This window comes from Heloderma suspectum, chromosome 4 (genome assembly GCF_057233095.1).
Source record: "Heloderma suspectum isolate Gila_16-S chromosome 4, 16-S_ref, whole genome shotgun sequence".
NCBI lineage: Eukaryota > Metazoa > Chordata > Lepidosauria > Squamata > Helodermatidae > Heloderma > Heloderma suspectum.
Genome location: NC_139461.1, coordinates 144,449,446 through 144,467,393, shown reverse-complemented (window position 1 = coordinate 144,467,393; position 17,948 = coordinate 144,449,446). Strand labels below are relative to the sequence as shown.

The window sequence follows — 17,948 nt, the reverse complement described above, 5'->3', positions numbered from 1 at the left end:
AACCATTAAGCTTTTGCTGGGGGATTCCCTGCAATAAAGAAATCTCACTGATTTGGGTGTCCAATGTCAGATTGCCTGAGTGTGTGTGCTGGGGGGATCGGGAAACCTGACACAACGGTGCTTGGGGAGGGAGTTTAACCTGTTCCCCTTATGTCATCTTTCTGATCGAAAGGTCCCTGGAAGCTGCTATTTGGTCAAATAGTTGTGGGGAGCCCTGGCTGCTATTAACATTTCATAAAACCCCAGGAGATCCAGTTCACGTGTGTCCTACAGGACATGTAGTTTCAGTAGCCAAGCATTTTTCTTTGGGCCCAGTAGAAGCTGGTAACACAATGTTTTTACTGGCTTTGCTTTCTGTATTTCTGGCAACGAACCAGGAGGATAAAATCCTGACCTAGCTGTAATATTCTAGTTGGTCAGTACCTCTCCAGACAAAATGGTTAACATTTTGCTTATAAACAGAAAAATGAGTATAATTAAAATTTAATATTACAAGTCCCACAACCAGTGTAAACATGTTTCTAGATACATGGTGCACATCCTAAAGAGGCAGGCCATCTGGAATATCTGCCATTTGGCTGGCGGGGTGGATTGGTTGTCCCAGTACTCTGGCGATGGTCACAAGCTCTAGTTCTGCATTGCAGCTTCCTTCCAGGGTGGAGGGCAGTTTTTTGAGAAAGCGGCAAAGCTGTAGAAGTAAGCCTTCTCGATTTTGTGGACAGATATGGCAGCAAGATTATTGATTCTGAGCCAAGTACATGAGCTTCTGTAGACAAGCAGAACTGCCTCACACAGTCCTCTATCTTTGCCTGCCATGTACAATATCCTAGCACTTTCCTATTATTTTTTATTTTCACACTTAACATTAGCAGCATTTTCAGGGCAGGAGCTCCACAGTCAGCTGGTAGTGCCATTAGCAGATTTTGTACAGGCACACAGTCCTTGACTCAGTAGGCAGTTCAGCAGTGGGTGGCAAATATTCAGGTATGAGCTGATAAACATTTTTTTTTTAAATCCTGCAATAAAGAGCGTAAACTATTTACATCAGCATTGTGCACTTATGTGTTAATGTAGAAAATACTCCTTGGAAAAGATTATGCTTAATAGCTTAAATATGAATTGTAACAAGCTTATGTTCTGCATAAAGATCACTCTCTGCAGAAAGATCAGAAGTGATGTTCTATCAGCTGTTCTGAAGTGCTCATGAAGATTCTGACTATGTTCGCAGGCTCGCATTTAAATCTTCTGTCATTGAGGAAAGATAGCATATTAACTGAAAAGATGTAAAGTGAGATTTTAATGGTCGTGACCCACATCATAAGGTTGCCACCTTTTTTTCCTCACCCTGTTCCTGAGTCATTAACAGCAGCCCAACACACAGAAATGTAGGACATGTAACGGCCAGGTGAAGCTTTAGGATGGGGATAAAGGCCAAACAGTCTTTTGATTACCTTATCTTTAAATGAAAAGCAGCTGAAGAGGGGCAGCAAAACAGAGGAGCAGTGAAGGTGGAGGGAATGCACAATCCTTTCCTTCTAATTGTTTTTCTGTTAGGTCACACGCGCACACACACCACCTGCTTTTCCAGCGTAGTGCAGGGGAAGGAAACATATACATTTAGAGTTCTACACTAGACTATGAATTGGCTGTTAATCCACTATATCTGCTTTTGGTTTTGTCGCAGAACTGAGATCCAAGCGCTACACAAAGAGCGTTTCCTTCTTTTCCACTACATAACCTCTAGGTGGCACTGTGGAATAGCTGAATAGCGCAAATACACAAGAGGAAATCACACTTTCTTTCACTTCCACAGTTAAATGCTGCATTTTACCTGCAACCCAGAGAGAGTCTGTTATACACATTTAATTTGGCCTAAGTGTTGGGGATAGCTTCAGCTATATATCATGCTGCTGTTAAAGGCACACAGTAAGTAAAAAGCCCCAGCTTCCAAGAAATTCTAGTGCAAAAAGAGTTCATTAAATTTCTTCTCACTCCCCACAAATCTTAGTTTTCTTAAAGCACAAAGTCATTAATTGAAAGCACATGTAGACGTATTACAAGAATTAATATCTGGAAACCAATAAATGTTGAGCTATACATAGCTCTTCATCATCAGGGGTAATACTAAAACAAACCAACAGGTAAAGCATTGTACATGAGTGATTGGAGTGAATCAAGCAACAGAATAGCTTCATCCAACTACTTTCAGTGGTCTGAGAGCTGGAAGTGTATTTTGGCGCACAAACTGACATCTTCACAACGAATCAGCTCTATTTACTAGTTGGCTTGACCTACCAGTAAGGGCGTCATAATTATGGAGCAGGCATTACATACAAAACCCCCAAAGAGAGAGAACATTGAAATGTGGAATACCTTTCCCGTGCAGGGCTTTTGAAATCGATTGTCTTTTATTTGCAAATGATCCTGTGGGCAAATGTTTAATCTCGACTTGATCAAAATTTGATGGGGCTGCCAGGGGGCAGATTAAATTGTTTTGTGGGCTGCCCAATGGCTGTCTCCACTTTTAGGTGAATAAATAATGTTCAACCATCCATTGTCCTTTTAATCATTTTAAGATTAAGCAAATAAAAATTAGATTCAAGACAAGTGAGTCACCGAACAAGTGAGTCATTGAACCCAGAGTCCGACAGGATGAGCTCCCCGCAAAATCAGTTTGGAGGCTCAACACCTTTTTTGGTCTGTTAATTTGCAACAAACTTAAAACCTAATCTTTCCCAATTCTCCCCCATATCAGAATATGCTAGAAAACATTGTCCAAGGGCACATTCCACAGGAAAGTTTCGGAGTACCCCCACCCCCTGGTTCTTGTTGACTGGAAATTTCTCCCAACTCTCATGGAAAGGTACCACTGGCCCATCTCCACAGTCAGACAGCCCTTTGCCTGTGCATGGGACATGCCCCAAAAGCATGCCATTCACAAGGCCATGCCTGACTGGAGAACCCCCCCCCCACCACCACCCTCCTCCCCTGATTCAACGTGGTTAAAAATGAGGATTGTTCTTCTCTGGTGCAGGAGGGCATGGTGTGCTTTCCTTCCCCCTTCATGCATCTAGATACTGACCACAGGATGAGAAACAGAGAATCTGCGTAGTTAAGATTCACTGGTTCCATTTTGAGAATTTAATCTTTTGAATTTATTATTAAGGGCCATAATTATGGTTTCTATTTCTTCCCGCTGATGAAGACCTGTTAGGCTGAAACGCATTTGGGTTTGTATATTTTGTATCAGTATAGCCTTTTTCGAAACCAGTATTGTCACTATGTATGTATGTAAAATGTAGGACTGTTCATTCATTGTTCTTTTAAAATTTTATATGATGTTTATGTTATTTTTAAAATGTATTTTACACTTCGTATGTTATATTAGTCATTGTATTAAAAAATATTCTTAAAAGCTTCCTTACACCTATTTTGCTTCTCTCACAAAAATTAAAACCACAAAATACAATATAAAATATAATAGCTTAAAGCTATAGTATAAAAGTACAGCCAGAGTAAAACCTAGCAACAATGCAGAGATTAAAAATGCAATAACATTTAAAACAACAGAGCTAAAAGACTAGAATGCTAAAATGCCTGGGAAAATAAAAAGGTCTTCACCTGGTGCCAGAAAGAGTACAATGTAGGCGCCAGGCAAACGTCTTTAGGAAGCTCATTCCGCAATTGGGGTGCCACAGCAGAAAAGTCCCTCTTCTTGGTATCCGCCTTAGAAATGCACAGATACTGTGACACTAGTTACATGGTATTGTTCATGAACTAGTAGTTAATTGCTTTTCCTATTATTCTGAACTTTGGGAATGAGTTGGCTGGAAGTATTTTATTTACTTATTTATTACATTTCTATATCGCCCAATAGCCAAAGCACTCTGAGTGGTTATTAGTACTATGATGTTGCTCTGTAATGTTATATGTTATCAATAACGACTGGAACGGTGACAGTTGTCAAAGCCTTTATTGGAGAGATGTTTTAAGTGACAATCATCCTCTCAGCCCTCTCTAATAGATATGTGGAGTAGAGATCAGGATACATGGTGGTTATGACCCGCTCATTCCTCAGCCACCTGCAACATGGGAAGACTAACTCTGAACTATGTTTCAGGGCTGTTCCTTAGTCCTCACCCCCCAAGCTGCAATGTGAAGAAAACAAAATTGGATTACATTTGCAGGATGATTGTAGGTCATTTTCTCACAGCCTCACCCTACCTACAGTATGGAGACAATAACTGTTTAACGAATATTTAAAAACTAAATGTGCCCACCCATTTCCTACACTAAGAGCGCAGTCCTATGCGTACTTAGGCAGAAAAAGGTCCTACAACTCTGTGCTGGGGAATGCTGGGAGTTGTAGGACTTTTTTCAGTCTAAACATGCATAGGATTGCATGTTTGCAAGACCTTAGTTAGGAAGAGCATGGCCTCTCTGACCTTTGCTTCCTTCTTTTTGTTGGGGGGGAATGAGAAGCGGCTTCCTCCAATCACAGCTGTATCCTGCAGTTGTCATTTCCCCGCCTCCGGCCCAACAACTGTGGAAGTATCACCTGCATCAAAGGAATTATCACTCTAATTTCTGAAGTCTATCGCTCAGCCTTCCGAACATTAATCTCTCGGTAGATCCGTTTGCCATTTTGGAAAAGGGCAATTCACCAGCGGAGGAGGAAACAGAGGCATGACGCACGTCACCAGCGTAGGGAGCGACGTGGACGACGCCGTGGCCAATATCCGAAACGCTAATGAAAGCCATAGAAATAAGAAAAATGAAGAGGGATGTGCAGTTGTGTACGGATGAATTCCTGGTTCTTTTTGAAGTTATTGTTCTATATTTTGAATCGGGGAATGGATTTTTTTTTATCACACTTCCATGTGTTGGTTGGCTTAGCTTGTGCCACGATGCTTGTGACACCAGCGACAACTGCGCTGTAAACGACCACTGGGTAATAATGTGACTGTCCCGTTCTGCACTGAATGGCTTTCTCACTTCAGTGGCTGCACAGACACATCGACACCGCCACCTGCACAGCATAAACCCCCGCAACTCTCCGCAGCACTCCATATATCTGATGAGGTGGACCGTAGTCCACGAAACAGAAGAGCCAAGTCTTTAAGGGCGCAATCTGCGCTGGCTGGGGAATGCTGGGAGTTGTAGGACGTTGTTCTGCCTAAGCGTGCGCCGGGTTGCGCCCTGAGGCGTCACAAGGCCGTGTCGTTGCCCTGCGGGCGGCTTCCACTTCCGTGCCCAGAGAAGCGGGCACGGAGGCCAGACGCGGCGTTCGCAACCAGCCCGGGCGCCGGCGCCGTGGACGAGCCCACCCTTTTCGAGTCTATGGTTGAGGCGCCGTCGCTGCCGCCATTTTAACTCAGGGCGAGCCGCTGCCGCTGAGCTGTCCTTCCCGGCGCGGGTGCGGTGTGGCGTCGGGAGCCGGTCGAAGCCTGTGAAGAGGAGAGCATCGCTGGGGTAAAAAACTGGCCGGGTGAGCGGGTGGGTGAGGCCTACTGCTGCTCCCCTGTTAAACGTTGATATTTCCCCAGCAGGTGGGGAGAGGCAGAGGGGCCACATTACGGACTCCTGGGTCTGCTCGGCGGGCGGGGGGAGCGGCACCGGCACCGGCACGTGGGCCTGGTCCTCTCCGATGTGGCCAAGTCTGGCCTTTACTTCCTCTGACTGCACGAGGGGCCTCAGGCGCTGCTCTTCCGAACCCCTCTCCCTGCGTATAGAAAACTAGCATGGCAGGGAGAACATACGAAGAGCCCTGCTGGATCAGACCAAGGGCCCATGTAGTCCAGCATTCTGTTCACACAGCGGCCAGCCAGCTAGCTGCCCATGGGAAACCCGCTCTCCGGACACGAGCGCAACAGCACCCTCCCACCCATGTGCCCCAGCACCTGGTGTACGTAGGCTCACAACCCTTGATACTGGAGGTACCACATAGCCATCAGGACTAGGAGCCATTGATAGCCGTCTCTGGGAATTTGTCCAACCCCCGCTGAAAGCCATCCAGGTTGGTGGCCATCGCTACAGCCTGTGGTAGCGAATTCCATAGTTGAGCTCTGCGCTGTGTGAAGAAGTCCTTCCTTTCATCTGTCCTGACTCTCCCGCCAATCAGCTTCATGGGATGACCCCGGGTTCTAGTATTCTGAGAGAGGGAGAAAAATGGCTCCCTATCCACGTTCTCCCCACCATGCATAATTTTGTAGACCTCTATCATGTCTCCCCTTACTTTTTCCCAGCTAAACAATCCCAGCTGGTGTAACCTTCTCTCACTGGGGAGATGCTCCAGCCCCTTGAACATTTTAGTTGCCCTTTTCTGCACTTTTTCCAGCTCTATAATATCTTTTTTTAGGCGTGGTGACCAAAACTGTACCCAGTATTCCAAATGTGGTTGCACCATAGATTTGTATAAAGGCAGCATGATATTGGCAGTTTTATTCTCAATTCCTTCACTAATTATGCCTAACACAGAGTTTGCCTCTTTTACAGCAGCTGCACACTGGGTTGACACTTTCATCGAGCTGTCCACCGCAACCCCAAGATCTCTTTCTTGGTCAGTCACCTCTGGCTCAGATCCCATCAGGTTATACTTTTAGTTGGGATTTTTTGCCCCAGTGTGCATCACTTTACACTTGCTTACATTGAACCACATTTGCCATTTGGATGCCCATTCTCCCAGTTTGGAGAGATCCTTTTGGAGCTCCTCACAATCTCTTTTTGTTTTAATCACCCTAAATAATTTGGTGTCCTTGGCAAACTTGGCCACTTCACTGCACACTCCTCATTCCAGACCAGAGAAGAGCGCTACCCTTGCCTTTTTATGTATTACTATATTTCTGTGCCACCCTTCTTCCCTCCAAATACCGGAGTGATGCACAAAAAACATGAGCAATGAGCTATAGGAAATACAAACAATAGACCTTCACCCTGCCATGCTGGTTTTCTGTGGGCAAGGAACTCTTTCATGTGGGGTCTTAGGAATCCCCCATCTGTGGTCTGAAGTGGTACAGCTCAGACACAGCCTAGCCACCTGCCAAATTAAGCCTTAAGAAAGGGATAGGGAAACTTTCTCCCCTTCCTCTCTCATAATACTCTGAGTCTCCCAATAAAACTGATCTGGGGCATTTTCCACATGGACAAGAGGAAGCACTTCATCTCACAACGTGTAATTAACTTATGGAATTCATTGCCACAAGATCTGATTATTGGCCACTAGCCTAAATCATAGCTTCTAAAAAAGGATTGGGCAAATTAATAGTAGAAATTAATAGGTGTTCCAATGGCTATCAGGCAGGATAGTTAAATGGGATTTCCTTCTTTAGACGCAATGTACCTCAAATATTGTGGACAGCCAGCCAGGGAAGGCCATTTGCCTTCATGCTGTGCTAATAAACTTTCTCAGGGGATAAGCCTGGATGACACTGTTAGAAAGATAATTCTGGGCAAGCTGGATCTTTGATACAAACCAGAAAGGCAGTTCTTATGATGATAAACTGAGTCTTGCTATACAGTCTGATCTCTACAAAGATACATGGCATGAGTATTCAAGGGCAGTTGGCGGATGCATTTTTTGCAGCCCAATCTTAGCCATGTTTCTTCAAAAGTTAAGTCTCATAGATTTCAGTGAGACTTTGAGGCAGGTTTGGTTAGGAGTGCTGTAAAAGGAAGGCAGAGTTTTCCTCTGAACTCAGGGAGGCTGATGAATCCTGTCTGCCAGTCTGGCCCATGATTTCTTTGGAGAACAAAGTGGCTCAATGTTGGATAGGAAATAACTGCAAAATTTCTCTAGTTGAAAGTCCTGCCCTATTTCTCTGTCTTGTTTTGAGGTTTCTTCCAGGTCAGGGATGGCCAACATGTGTGTGTATGGGGGGGGGGGGGGGATGCTCTGTTGCCCAGACAGAATTAGTCCAGAGAAATATATTTATTTATTTACTTCTATACCATCCAATAGCCGAAGCTGTCTGGGCGGTTCACAAAAATTACAACTGCAGCATAAAACAATATGAAATATGAAAGCTTAATGTAGAGCTAGCTAAACCTTTGGAAGCTCCTTGTGTTGGTATTCAACTTGCATGAACAGTATAGTGTTGGAGGAGGGGACTTGTGTGGGATCACGATGGCCTTGTGGGCCCCTTCTAACCCTACTATTCTGTGATTCTATGATCACAACACATCCTTGATCTTATGCAGTTATTTATAAGACTAGCTGGCTCAGTACTATCTGAAGCAACTTTCAGTGGTCTGAAAGCTGGAAGTGTATTTTGGTGCACAAACTGACATCTTCACAACGAATCAGCTCTATTTACTAGTTGGCTTTACCTACCAGTAAGGGCTTCGTAATTATGGAGTAGGCATTACATACAAAACCCCCAAAGAGAGAGAACATTGAAGTGTGGAATACCTTTCCCGTGCAGGGCTTTTGAAATCGATTGTCTTTTATTTGCAAATGATCCTGTGGGCAAATGTTTAATCTCGACTTGATCAAAATTTGATGGGGCTGCCAGGGGGCAGATTAAATTGTTTTGTGGGCTGCCCAATGGCTGTCTCCACTTTTAGGTGAATAAATAATGTTCCTATTCATTTTTAAGCTTCTGTTATAATATAAGCATATAACAAGTTGAGGCCAGGAAGTGGAATTATGCAAATAGAGTGGCTACTTCTGTTTTGAGATTCTGCCTTCTTGTTTTCTTGATGCCCTACTTTGCAAAGGGAAGTCAGATGAAAAGGTTATGAGCCCAGTATGTATTTTTCCCAGCGGTGCAGCTAGGTAATTTTAGACCCTGGACTTAATGATCTCATGGGAGGCCTCTTTAGACGGCCTTGTGTTCTATTTTAGCTGTGAAGCATCCAATTCACTCCCCCGCCCCCCCGCACTGCACTGCTATTCCATGTTTTACAACTACTTCTACATTCCTGATACGTTGGAATGTTTGCCAATGTTTGTTGTGATTAGTAGCTATCTTTGGGGTAATGAGATCTAATATCAATTTCTAATAAAGATAATTCTTACTCTGAAAGATGTCTGTTTTTTTGAGGATGTTTTCACAGTTAAATGCGCAAAGGAATTACCATTATAAGACATTTCAGATTCCATTGTCTTAAAGATCATTTCTAATTCAAGCACATGGAACATTCAATGTCATTTATTCTGCTGACTGACCTTTTCAATTAACCACCCGCTTTAGGTTGCCTCTCCTTTGTATTCCATTTCTTCCACGTTTCTTCTCTTTTGGGGAGGTATGCTTATTTTTAAAAAACACTGATACCATGTGGTGGCTTAAACCCGAAGGCTAGGGATTTATGCCTCTGCCACTTTTATTTATTTATGGCACTTGTATCTCCAGAATGGTTTATGTATGGTTTATAGGCACTTTTCAACCCAGGTTATTTTAAAATTTGTTTTATTTATAATACTTTTATACTGCTTAGAGCACAATTCTATGTATGTTTAGACAGAAAAAAGTGCTACAACTCCCAGCATGCCCAGCCAGCCATGCTGGGTATAACAATATAAAAACAAGATAAAAGAATAAATAATTTAAGACATTACAACACAATAAAAGAGGGGAGTAATAGAGTCTCCCACAGCTCAGGGAAAGCCTGTGTGAACAAGTGTGTTTTCAAGAGGCATTTCAAGCTTGCCACTGTTTCTGCTTCTCAAACCACATATTGGAGAGTGTTCCAAAGGGTGGGTGCCACCACTGAGAAGGCATCTTACCTACTGCTACCGTGTGATGGGTTGTGTCAGACCCACTGAACTTTAGCAGTAGATCAGTATCATGTGCCTTACAGACCCCACTGTTTTGCACCACTTCATATCAAAGCCCTTGAATACCTTTGAATACATGTTACATATTAATGAGTTGCCAGTGTAATTGATGGGAAGAAACTTATGATGGCTGCTATGGAAATGGCTCCAAATATTCATAAAGAAACTTGTCTGTCTTTGCAGAAACATTGCAGTTCTATGGCGACGTACCTAGAGTTTATTCAACAAAATGAAGAGCGTGATGGAGTGCGTTTTAGCTGGAACGTATGGCCCTCCAGCAGACTGGAGGCTACAAGAATGGTTGTCCCATTGGCCTGCCTGCTAACACCCTTGAAAGAACGATTAGACCTGCCTCCTGTCCAGTATGAGCCAGTGCTGTGCAGTAGGCCAACATGCAAAACTGTACTCAATCCACTTTGGTATGGATTTGTTTAATGTATTTTGTTTCACAGAGAAGCAACAGCTGTAATGTGGGTTTGTTTGGGTTTTGGATAGGTGGGTGGCTGTATATTTCGTTAGTAAACTTAGATGCAGTCTTGAGCTTTGCAGAATTTTTCTGCAAGTAAAGATAGACTTAATGGGAGGATCTTCCATGTCCAAGTATTCCTAACAATACAGTGATAAAAAGTGATTATTTTTTTAAAAATGTAAATACTAAGTTTCTCTTAAAGAATAACTTGGTTAATGTTTAAATCTGAATATAAGCATGGTAGCCATACAGTTAATCTCTAAACTGAATCAGTAACCAGGTTTGGAAGACATGCTGCGGCTTGTTGTGGGTTATTTAAGCTGTGATGAGCTGCGGTGCCTGTGGGCGCCAGGGTGCATATGCAATCCCTGCTTGGGAGTTGTTGTGTCGTGCAAACCCAGCAAGCATGAATTATGCGAGGGTTGTTTAATTCTCACATAACCCAGACACACAGGTTCTCACAACACAACAACCCCCGAGTGAGGGTTGCATATTCAAAATGGCTGCCGCATGTGCCCAGCACGCACCACAGCCTTACAGCATGTTCGTGTCATGCGGACAGCCCCTGAGTCATCTACCAGATACAATGGCTTGGGCTGGACATCATGCTAAACCAGCCTTCCCCAACCTAGTGTCCTCCAGATATTTTGGACTTCAACTCCCATCAGTCCTAGTTAGCATGGCCAGTGGTTAGGAATGCTGGAAGTTGTAGTCCAAAACATCTGGAGGGTACCAGGTTGGTGAAGGATACTCACTCCCCCCTCATCCTCCAATGAGACTGGAAACTTTCGTGTACATTTTTACCAGACTGCAGCTTGTTGTGTCATCTGAACTGACAAAATATGGTTAATGTTAACTTTGGGTTATTTGAAACATGTGTTATGAAGCTGGCTTATTTAAACAAACCATAGTTAACATTAACTACTGTTTAGAATTTGGACAGCATGCTAAATTGTGGCTAATTGAAATTGGAAGTAAAAGCTTCTGATTTTTTCATGGCTGTGCTGGCAGAGGAGAGGGGAGGGGAGAAGCTGGTGAACCCAAGGCTTGCTGTGGCTCATTCTCTTCACATTGTGGTTTAGCAGACCTCCAAATGTGGCCAATGGGTTAAAGGAGGAGTCACTGTGTAAGTGAAGAACCAAGCTGATGTTTCTTAGATATCAATATTAACCCTTTGGCCTAGGAAACCTAGGCATTTCATATTCACCTGATGAAAATAAAATGCTCTAATCTGGCCAGTAAATATAAAACCTTGTTTTCTGACTTCTCAGTCATGGGCATTTCATTTTTTTCTGCTACTTTGTTTTTATGAGGGAGGGGCTGGGATAAGGCAGAATGAAGCAGAAAGGATCAACACTGGAAAGAAGACAAGATTCACCAATGGCTAACTTCCTATATTCATAGTTAATGTCATAAATTATCATACGGAAGACCCTATATGGAAACATGTTAAAAGACATTCCCCAAATTAGTAAAAAAGGAAAGTGTGTAAAATGTATACGAATAGATGCACGGCCTGGTTGTTGGAATGAAACAACAGTGTAAAACAAATAATACTCTTGTTATAAATGAACATGGTTTAGTGGTGAAATTTGCACCGTTGTTTAGGAAATACATGAAGAAGTATCAGTGGGAAACTAGATTTAAACCAATGATTTAAATTGGTCTTTTTTCTTGTTAAAGTTAAATCATTGATTTAAATTGCCTTGATATAAATCGATCCACCCTGCCTAACAGACACACCTTTGTGACATGTGGATATTGCCTTATGACCCATTCATGTTGAAGTTTGCTTTGCTCATAAACTGACGTGACCAACGTGCCAGAGGGAAATGGATGTGTTTTGGAATTCAGACACAAATGGTTCAAGCAAGTAAGCCAGGCAGAGTGTGACAGAAGTGTCAAACCCTCAAAACTAGACTGTCTGTTCTGAGAGAAATAGTTGCATCAGCTAGATATTTGGCCACTGTGCTGTAGTTGAAGCTCCAGGTTGAAAAGTGAGCCCCATGAAACAGAATGGTTGGCCTTGGGAAATTAGCTATTTTTTTTGAAAGGTGGTTGTGAGAGTAAATCATATCAGAACTATAAAACAGGTTCTATGGTCAAAAGTGGTACAGGAAAAATAGTGCTATAGGAATTGGATTAGGCATGTGGAACTTTGACATTGTGGGTTGCAGGGCAGGCCCTTCGAATCCTGAGAGCATCAGCTTTACGTGAGGTTGGGGTGGAAGAGGTTTCTAGTCCTGTAAAGAGAATTGTGAAAACATGATGTCAAGGCTCCAGAACAAGAAGGCAAGTTGAAAAAAACATGAATTTGCTGTCTCGCTGCTTTCATGCTTTTCAAATTTGCAGTGGCTGATCTGGATGTCTTCGTTTGCTTAGGACTGAACACAGTATTCCAAATAGTTGTCTCTTGCAATACTGACACCAAGTGTTATGGCTTCACAAATCTTAGAAACAGTTCTTCTATTGTCCGAGGAGCCGAAGGGAAGCCGTAGTGAAGACTGCTGTGTTGGCACTGTCCAGTTGAGAGAAAGTGATTAATGCAAAGGGCCAGTAGTCTTTCAGGTGGGAAGGAGATAGCTCTGCACACAGCCTGTGAGATCAGGTCTTCAGATGTTATAAACCTCATTGACCAAATGCAGATGTACAATTCATTGGGATTTAGACATCTGGCCACAAAATTGAGTGTGTCCCCACCCTGCCCTTTCCTTTTGTTTGCGAATTTCGTCTCCTCCCCCAAATCTGAGTTTACCATTATATATGAAAAGAACCCAGGTATGATCTCAAAACTCATTTTAAGAACCCAGGTCCCACGTAACACTGAACATTGCTAGAGGGGATTGGAAGAGAATTTTCACACATGGGAAGGGAGGAGGCAATACAAGCCTGTCACCCAGTGCCCAAACCCTGATTTATTGTATGTCTGCATCTGGCCCTTGAGCCACAAAAACATTGTTTGTCTCCTAAGACAAGTCAAATATAAGGGAACTCATCTGGCAGTACATACTGTTGCCTGTGATCCTGTAGATAAATGAAAAAGGAATGAGCAAGCACATGTGGCCTGACGGATGCAAAGAAGCCATAAGGTAGAAGTATAGTACTTGCCAGAACCCAATCAAAAATAGGTCTCCTTGATGAAGAAATGTACCCATGCCTAATCATGAATAGTTGGGTGTACTACTGTTAGTGACACTAAGTGGGGAAATTGACGTTGGCTTTTATGAGGCAATACTATTAGTAGTAGCAATTTTCTCTTAATATTGTAAGAGTTCTGTTCATGTCATACCTTTACCTTGAGGATATGTATCAGAACCCTAATGCCAATTCTTGGAGAGAGAAATTGAGCACTGTGACTTCTGTTTGCTTAGAATGCAGGGTCTTAGTTTCAAAATTTGATTTTAGCAGCTTTTATATATTACTTTCTTACAGTCAAGTTGATTACCGAGCCAAGCTTTGGGCCTGTAACTTCTGCTTTCAGCGAAACCAGGTGAGTGTGAAAAATTCTATGTGGGCAACTTGTAGGCTAAAACATCTGGAGGGCCACAACTCCCTTCAGTATCTTCAGGAACATTTTTTAAAATCCTTTTGGTATTGAAGTGATTCCAGTGGCTCTCTCCCATTTGCCTAGATCAGCACAGCTTGCTAATGTATGGTGTGAAAGCACTGACATGCTACTAATGTCTCCTGTTCTTGGTTACATTTCACCAAGATAGAAGCTAAAGGTTGCTGATGCAATGGGTTTTGCTTTGCCATCTGTATTTCCCACGCTTCTGGTTGTCTTTATGGACTTGGCCCATCATGATGTGATACCCTTATTAGACAACAGCAGCTTAATTCAAACCATGCCAGGCTGTGGTTTGTGATCATCATAGTTGAGAACCATAAGTGTGGCTTGAGCTTCCAAGCATACAACAGGCAAACTGATTTAGAGCTGTTCGTCTGCTTTCATTTTATGTCTGCTCAGCACTCCACTCTCAAGATGCAGTTCAGTAATAAATCATATCTTGAAAAAGGTCAGGTACCATTTTTATTGAAATAAAAATGCTTGCCTATATTGCTTTATAAAGGAACTTTGTCGTCTTTCAACATATGTCCTAATCTTTGGTGTGTTGCCCCAGTTTCCTCCAGCATACACAGGCATATCTGAAGTGAATCAACCAGCGGAGCTTATGCCACAGTTTTCCACAATTGAATATATAGTCCAGGTAATCCTTTGTATATCATTTTTGAACTCCATCTTCTATTCATTATCCCTGTGGCAGTATTCTTAAAAGTGTTCTAACCATGGTTTTCTTGAAGGGGAAATTAGGGTCTTCTATTGTACATAATTTTATGTATTAAATGTATATATTTTTCTCTCACACAAGTGTGGTCCTCAGACACCTCTGATCTTTCTTTATGTGGTGGACACATGTTTGGAAGAGGAGGACTTGCAGGCTTTGAAGGAGTCTCTGCAGATGTGCCTGAGTTTGTTGCCTCCTAATGCTCTCGTGGGGTTGATTACCTTTGGCAGAATGGTCCAGGTTCATGAACTGAGTTGTGAAGGAATCTCCAAAAGTTATGTTTTCAGAGGCACTAAGGATCTAACAGCAAAACAAATACAGGTATCTTTTACCTTGCCTTTTATGAGAAGCTGACCTGGCCTTCTGATTGCCTGTCTTCCCCTCCCAAAATTATTTAAAGGTGCACTCTCCTGGGCCGTTCCCATTCTAATGTGTGTTTTGATTGGCAGGATATGTTGGGTCTTACAAGGCCTGCTGTGCCTATTCAGCAAGGAAGACTTCATCAGCCTCAGGAACAGCCTCTCATTTCAAGCAGGTATATAGCTTTGCAAAGCAAACTGTATTCCAGAGAATGCAGTTGGCTGGCTTGCATGGGGCTTCCAAAAATCCAGCACTTCATTAATTGAATGTGTCCATTTCTGGCTGTTTGAAGTAGTTGCTTTTCTTCTCATATATGTATTCGGGGGTGAGTGGCATTTACAAGCAAAGTAGCCACTCTTACAAATTTTATCTAGTGTGCATCTACAATTTCAAAAGACATAAGATTAGCATTGAATTTCTGTCATTAATGTGGAATAAATAGTCAAACAGAGAACATGTGAATTCATTGGAAATTACGATTTGCGAATTCTAGTAGTGTTCAGTGTATCTCTCCTTCCTGTCATGTGGACTTTTATTTTCTGTTGTGTTCTCATGGTACATACTAAAGCAGCAGGTCCCCTGGAGTATTTCAATAATAGATTTATTGTGGTGTGAGTGTTCATAGGCTAGAGCAGATGTGCAAAGTGTTCTTGTAGGTTCTCTCTGTATTTGGGTATATGCAGTTCATATTCTGCAGCGCTCAACTTGCTTTGCTTCTGCTTGTATTTATTGCTGTTTGAGTAGTAAAGATAGGAACGCAATCAGCCTGAGAATTTTACAGTCAAGTTGGTTCTCTAAAGCATAAAGCACTGTATACTTTTCTTCTGAATTCCTGTAGATTTCTGCAACCAATTCACAAAATTGACATGAACCTGACAGATCTTCTAGGAGAACTGCAAAGGGACCCATGGCCAGTCACTCAAGGAAAGAGACCCCTGCGATCCACTGGAGTAGCTTTGTCGATTGCTGTTGGGTTACTAGAGGTATCTTTGCTTTCACTGACAATTTTAAGTGGTCATATAAATTTTACTGACAATTTTAGATTTCACTGAAATTTCACTGACAATTTTAAGTGGTAGTGGAAATAATTGCTTTATTGTTGTTTCAACCATCATGGTCGTATCAACTAAGAATATACCTACATACATATTCCAACTCTATCCATTAATCATAAAAAACCTATGAAGCACATAGATATATGAACTCTAGAAAAGAATAAAATTTAAAACAAACATCTATTAAGAGTTTAAAATATAAAAACCCATGTCTTTATATAAGTAAACCCCCCGACGACCCATTAGGGATCTAGTAAATACAACCAAGAGTAAATAAAATTAAAAATAATACTTTAAATTTATAATTGCAGTAAATGTAAAATAAAAATACTACACCAAAACAACAAATTAAATCATTACATTTTACCATATTAGACTCAACAAAAGTTCTCAGTTTTTGAGCAGCCACTGCAAATCTCACAACTCTGTCCATCATGAATTTATCGAAATCAGATAGCAGATATATAATTTTAGCTTGATCGTCATCGTCAGGTATATCCCTTAGCAATTTCAGTATGAATTTTGCTCTGGGATCTGAATACAGAGAGCAGTATAATAGCTGAAGGTCCTCTTTGTAGTAGAAATAAGCCAAAATGCTCAACATACTTTTTTTTTTTTTTTTAAATAACATTCATTATTCCCTAAAAATTGTTTTGGAAATAAGATACTTCAGTACTAGTGATGTATGAGAAACAATGTTAATTGTTATCTGAAAATGACATGTTGAAAGTGCTTTCTTTGTGTTTGCCTTACTTCTCCATCATTATAAATTACGGCTGGATGGAGCGGTGATAATGTCGCATGAGCAGTTCTTGCTTTCCTAATGTTAAAGGCTGTATGGAACTGAAATAAGCTAGAGTGGACCCCCTCCCCTTTTTTCTTGATGAGGTAACCAACATTCCCAGTGGGATAGACATTGTCCACAAGGTTGATAGGCACCTGCTCACTACTTGTCAGACATTGATTTGATCTTTGTGTGTGTTCTTCCCTTTCTTTCTCACCTCCAAGGGGACATTTCCAAATACTGGGGCCAGAATAATGTTGTTTACAGGAGGTCCCCCAACTCAAGGGCCAGGCATGGTGGTAGGCGATGAGCTGAAAACCCCCATCCGTTCCTGGCATGATATAGAGAAAGATAATGCACGCTTCATGAAGAAGGCTATGAAGGTAGGGGTTGGTATGCTTTAAATTCTCTCTGTAAGGGTAAATAATTTTTCTCACAGGTTCTACTGAAGATTGGTTTTCCTCTAAAATATATAGTTTGAGGAACTTTTCTGAAGTTGATACAGGATGGGAAATGTTTGCCTTGGAGTCAAAGAGTTAGATCAAATCCATACTTTCCCCTGAGTAATCCTTTAAAATATTTTTAATGCAAGATGAAGTAGCTTAAGTTGTCGTCGTCGTCATCATTATTAATTTCATTTCTATACTGCCCCATAACTGAAGCTCTCTGGGCGGTTTACAACGATTCAATCTCGAGAACACCCTGCCTGAAAACATTTGCTATGTCTATTGTACCAGCTGCTCACTTGAGGACCATAACTTCCCTTACTCTCTCTCCTTCCCCTACTTCTTTTTGCTAAGCCTGTGTAGTTTTTACTTCTGCCTCAAAGGCTGTTGCATAAACCCTAATGCTCTGGGGTAAGCAGTTGCTTCAGTGCAAAGATAATATTGGGATAACCTACTACCAAGTTCACATCCTGTGCTCTCTAAAGCCTTTATGGGTTAACTTAACACCAGCGTGGTATTTCTACCTGTTTAAACCCAGATAACTTTATGCTCCTGGTAGCAGCTGGTGCCAGAGGTTGCATGGCATTCACATTCATCATTCATTTAGTTTGTCCTAAATGTATATACTTTTATGGTATTTAAAACACAAAATTTGCAGCAAAACATTTGGCTGGTTACCTCAAATCAGTTTCTGAAATTCTTCACTTCCCTTTATCAACCCCAAACCTGCTTTGGCCTCTCTGGTCTACAGTCTTCCAATCTCCAAAGCTCCC

At 41.9% G+C, this 17,948-nt stretch overlaps 1 protein-coding gene across 3 annotated transcripts in view; it reads left to right on the top strand.

Annotated features, from left to right (window-relative positions):
- Positions 1-5,386: 5,386 nt before the first annotated feature.
- SEC23B (SEC23 homolog B, COPII component) overlaps positions 5,387-17,948 on the top strand; it is a 29,891-nt gene continuing 17,329 nt past the window's right edge. Inside the window, exons 1-9 of one of the 3 annotated variants that reach the window (XM_084850760.1) lie at positions 5,387-5,472; positions 6,496-6,559; positions 9,959-10,194; positions 13,677-13,734; positions 14,366-14,452; positions 14,615-14,851; positions 14,980-15,065; positions 15,729-15,873; positions 16,954-17,112. In XM_084850760.1, the coding sequence (XP_084706886.1) occupies positions 9,974-10,194; positions 13,677-13,734; positions 14,366-14,452; positions 14,615-14,851; positions 14,980-15,065; positions 15,729-15,873; positions 16,954-17,112 (993 nt within the window). In that variant the 5' untranslated portion in view covers positions 5,387-5,472; positions 6,496-6,559; positions 9,959-9,973. Of the gene's footprint in view, positions 5,473-6,495; positions 6,590-9,958; positions 10,195-13,676; positions 13,735-14,365; positions 14,453-14,614; positions 14,852-14,979; positions 15,066-15,728; positions 15,874-16,953; positions 17,113-17,948 lie in introns of all 3 variants that reach the window. The other 2 variants (XM_084850761.1, XM_084850758.1) reach the window with 2 other exon arrangements.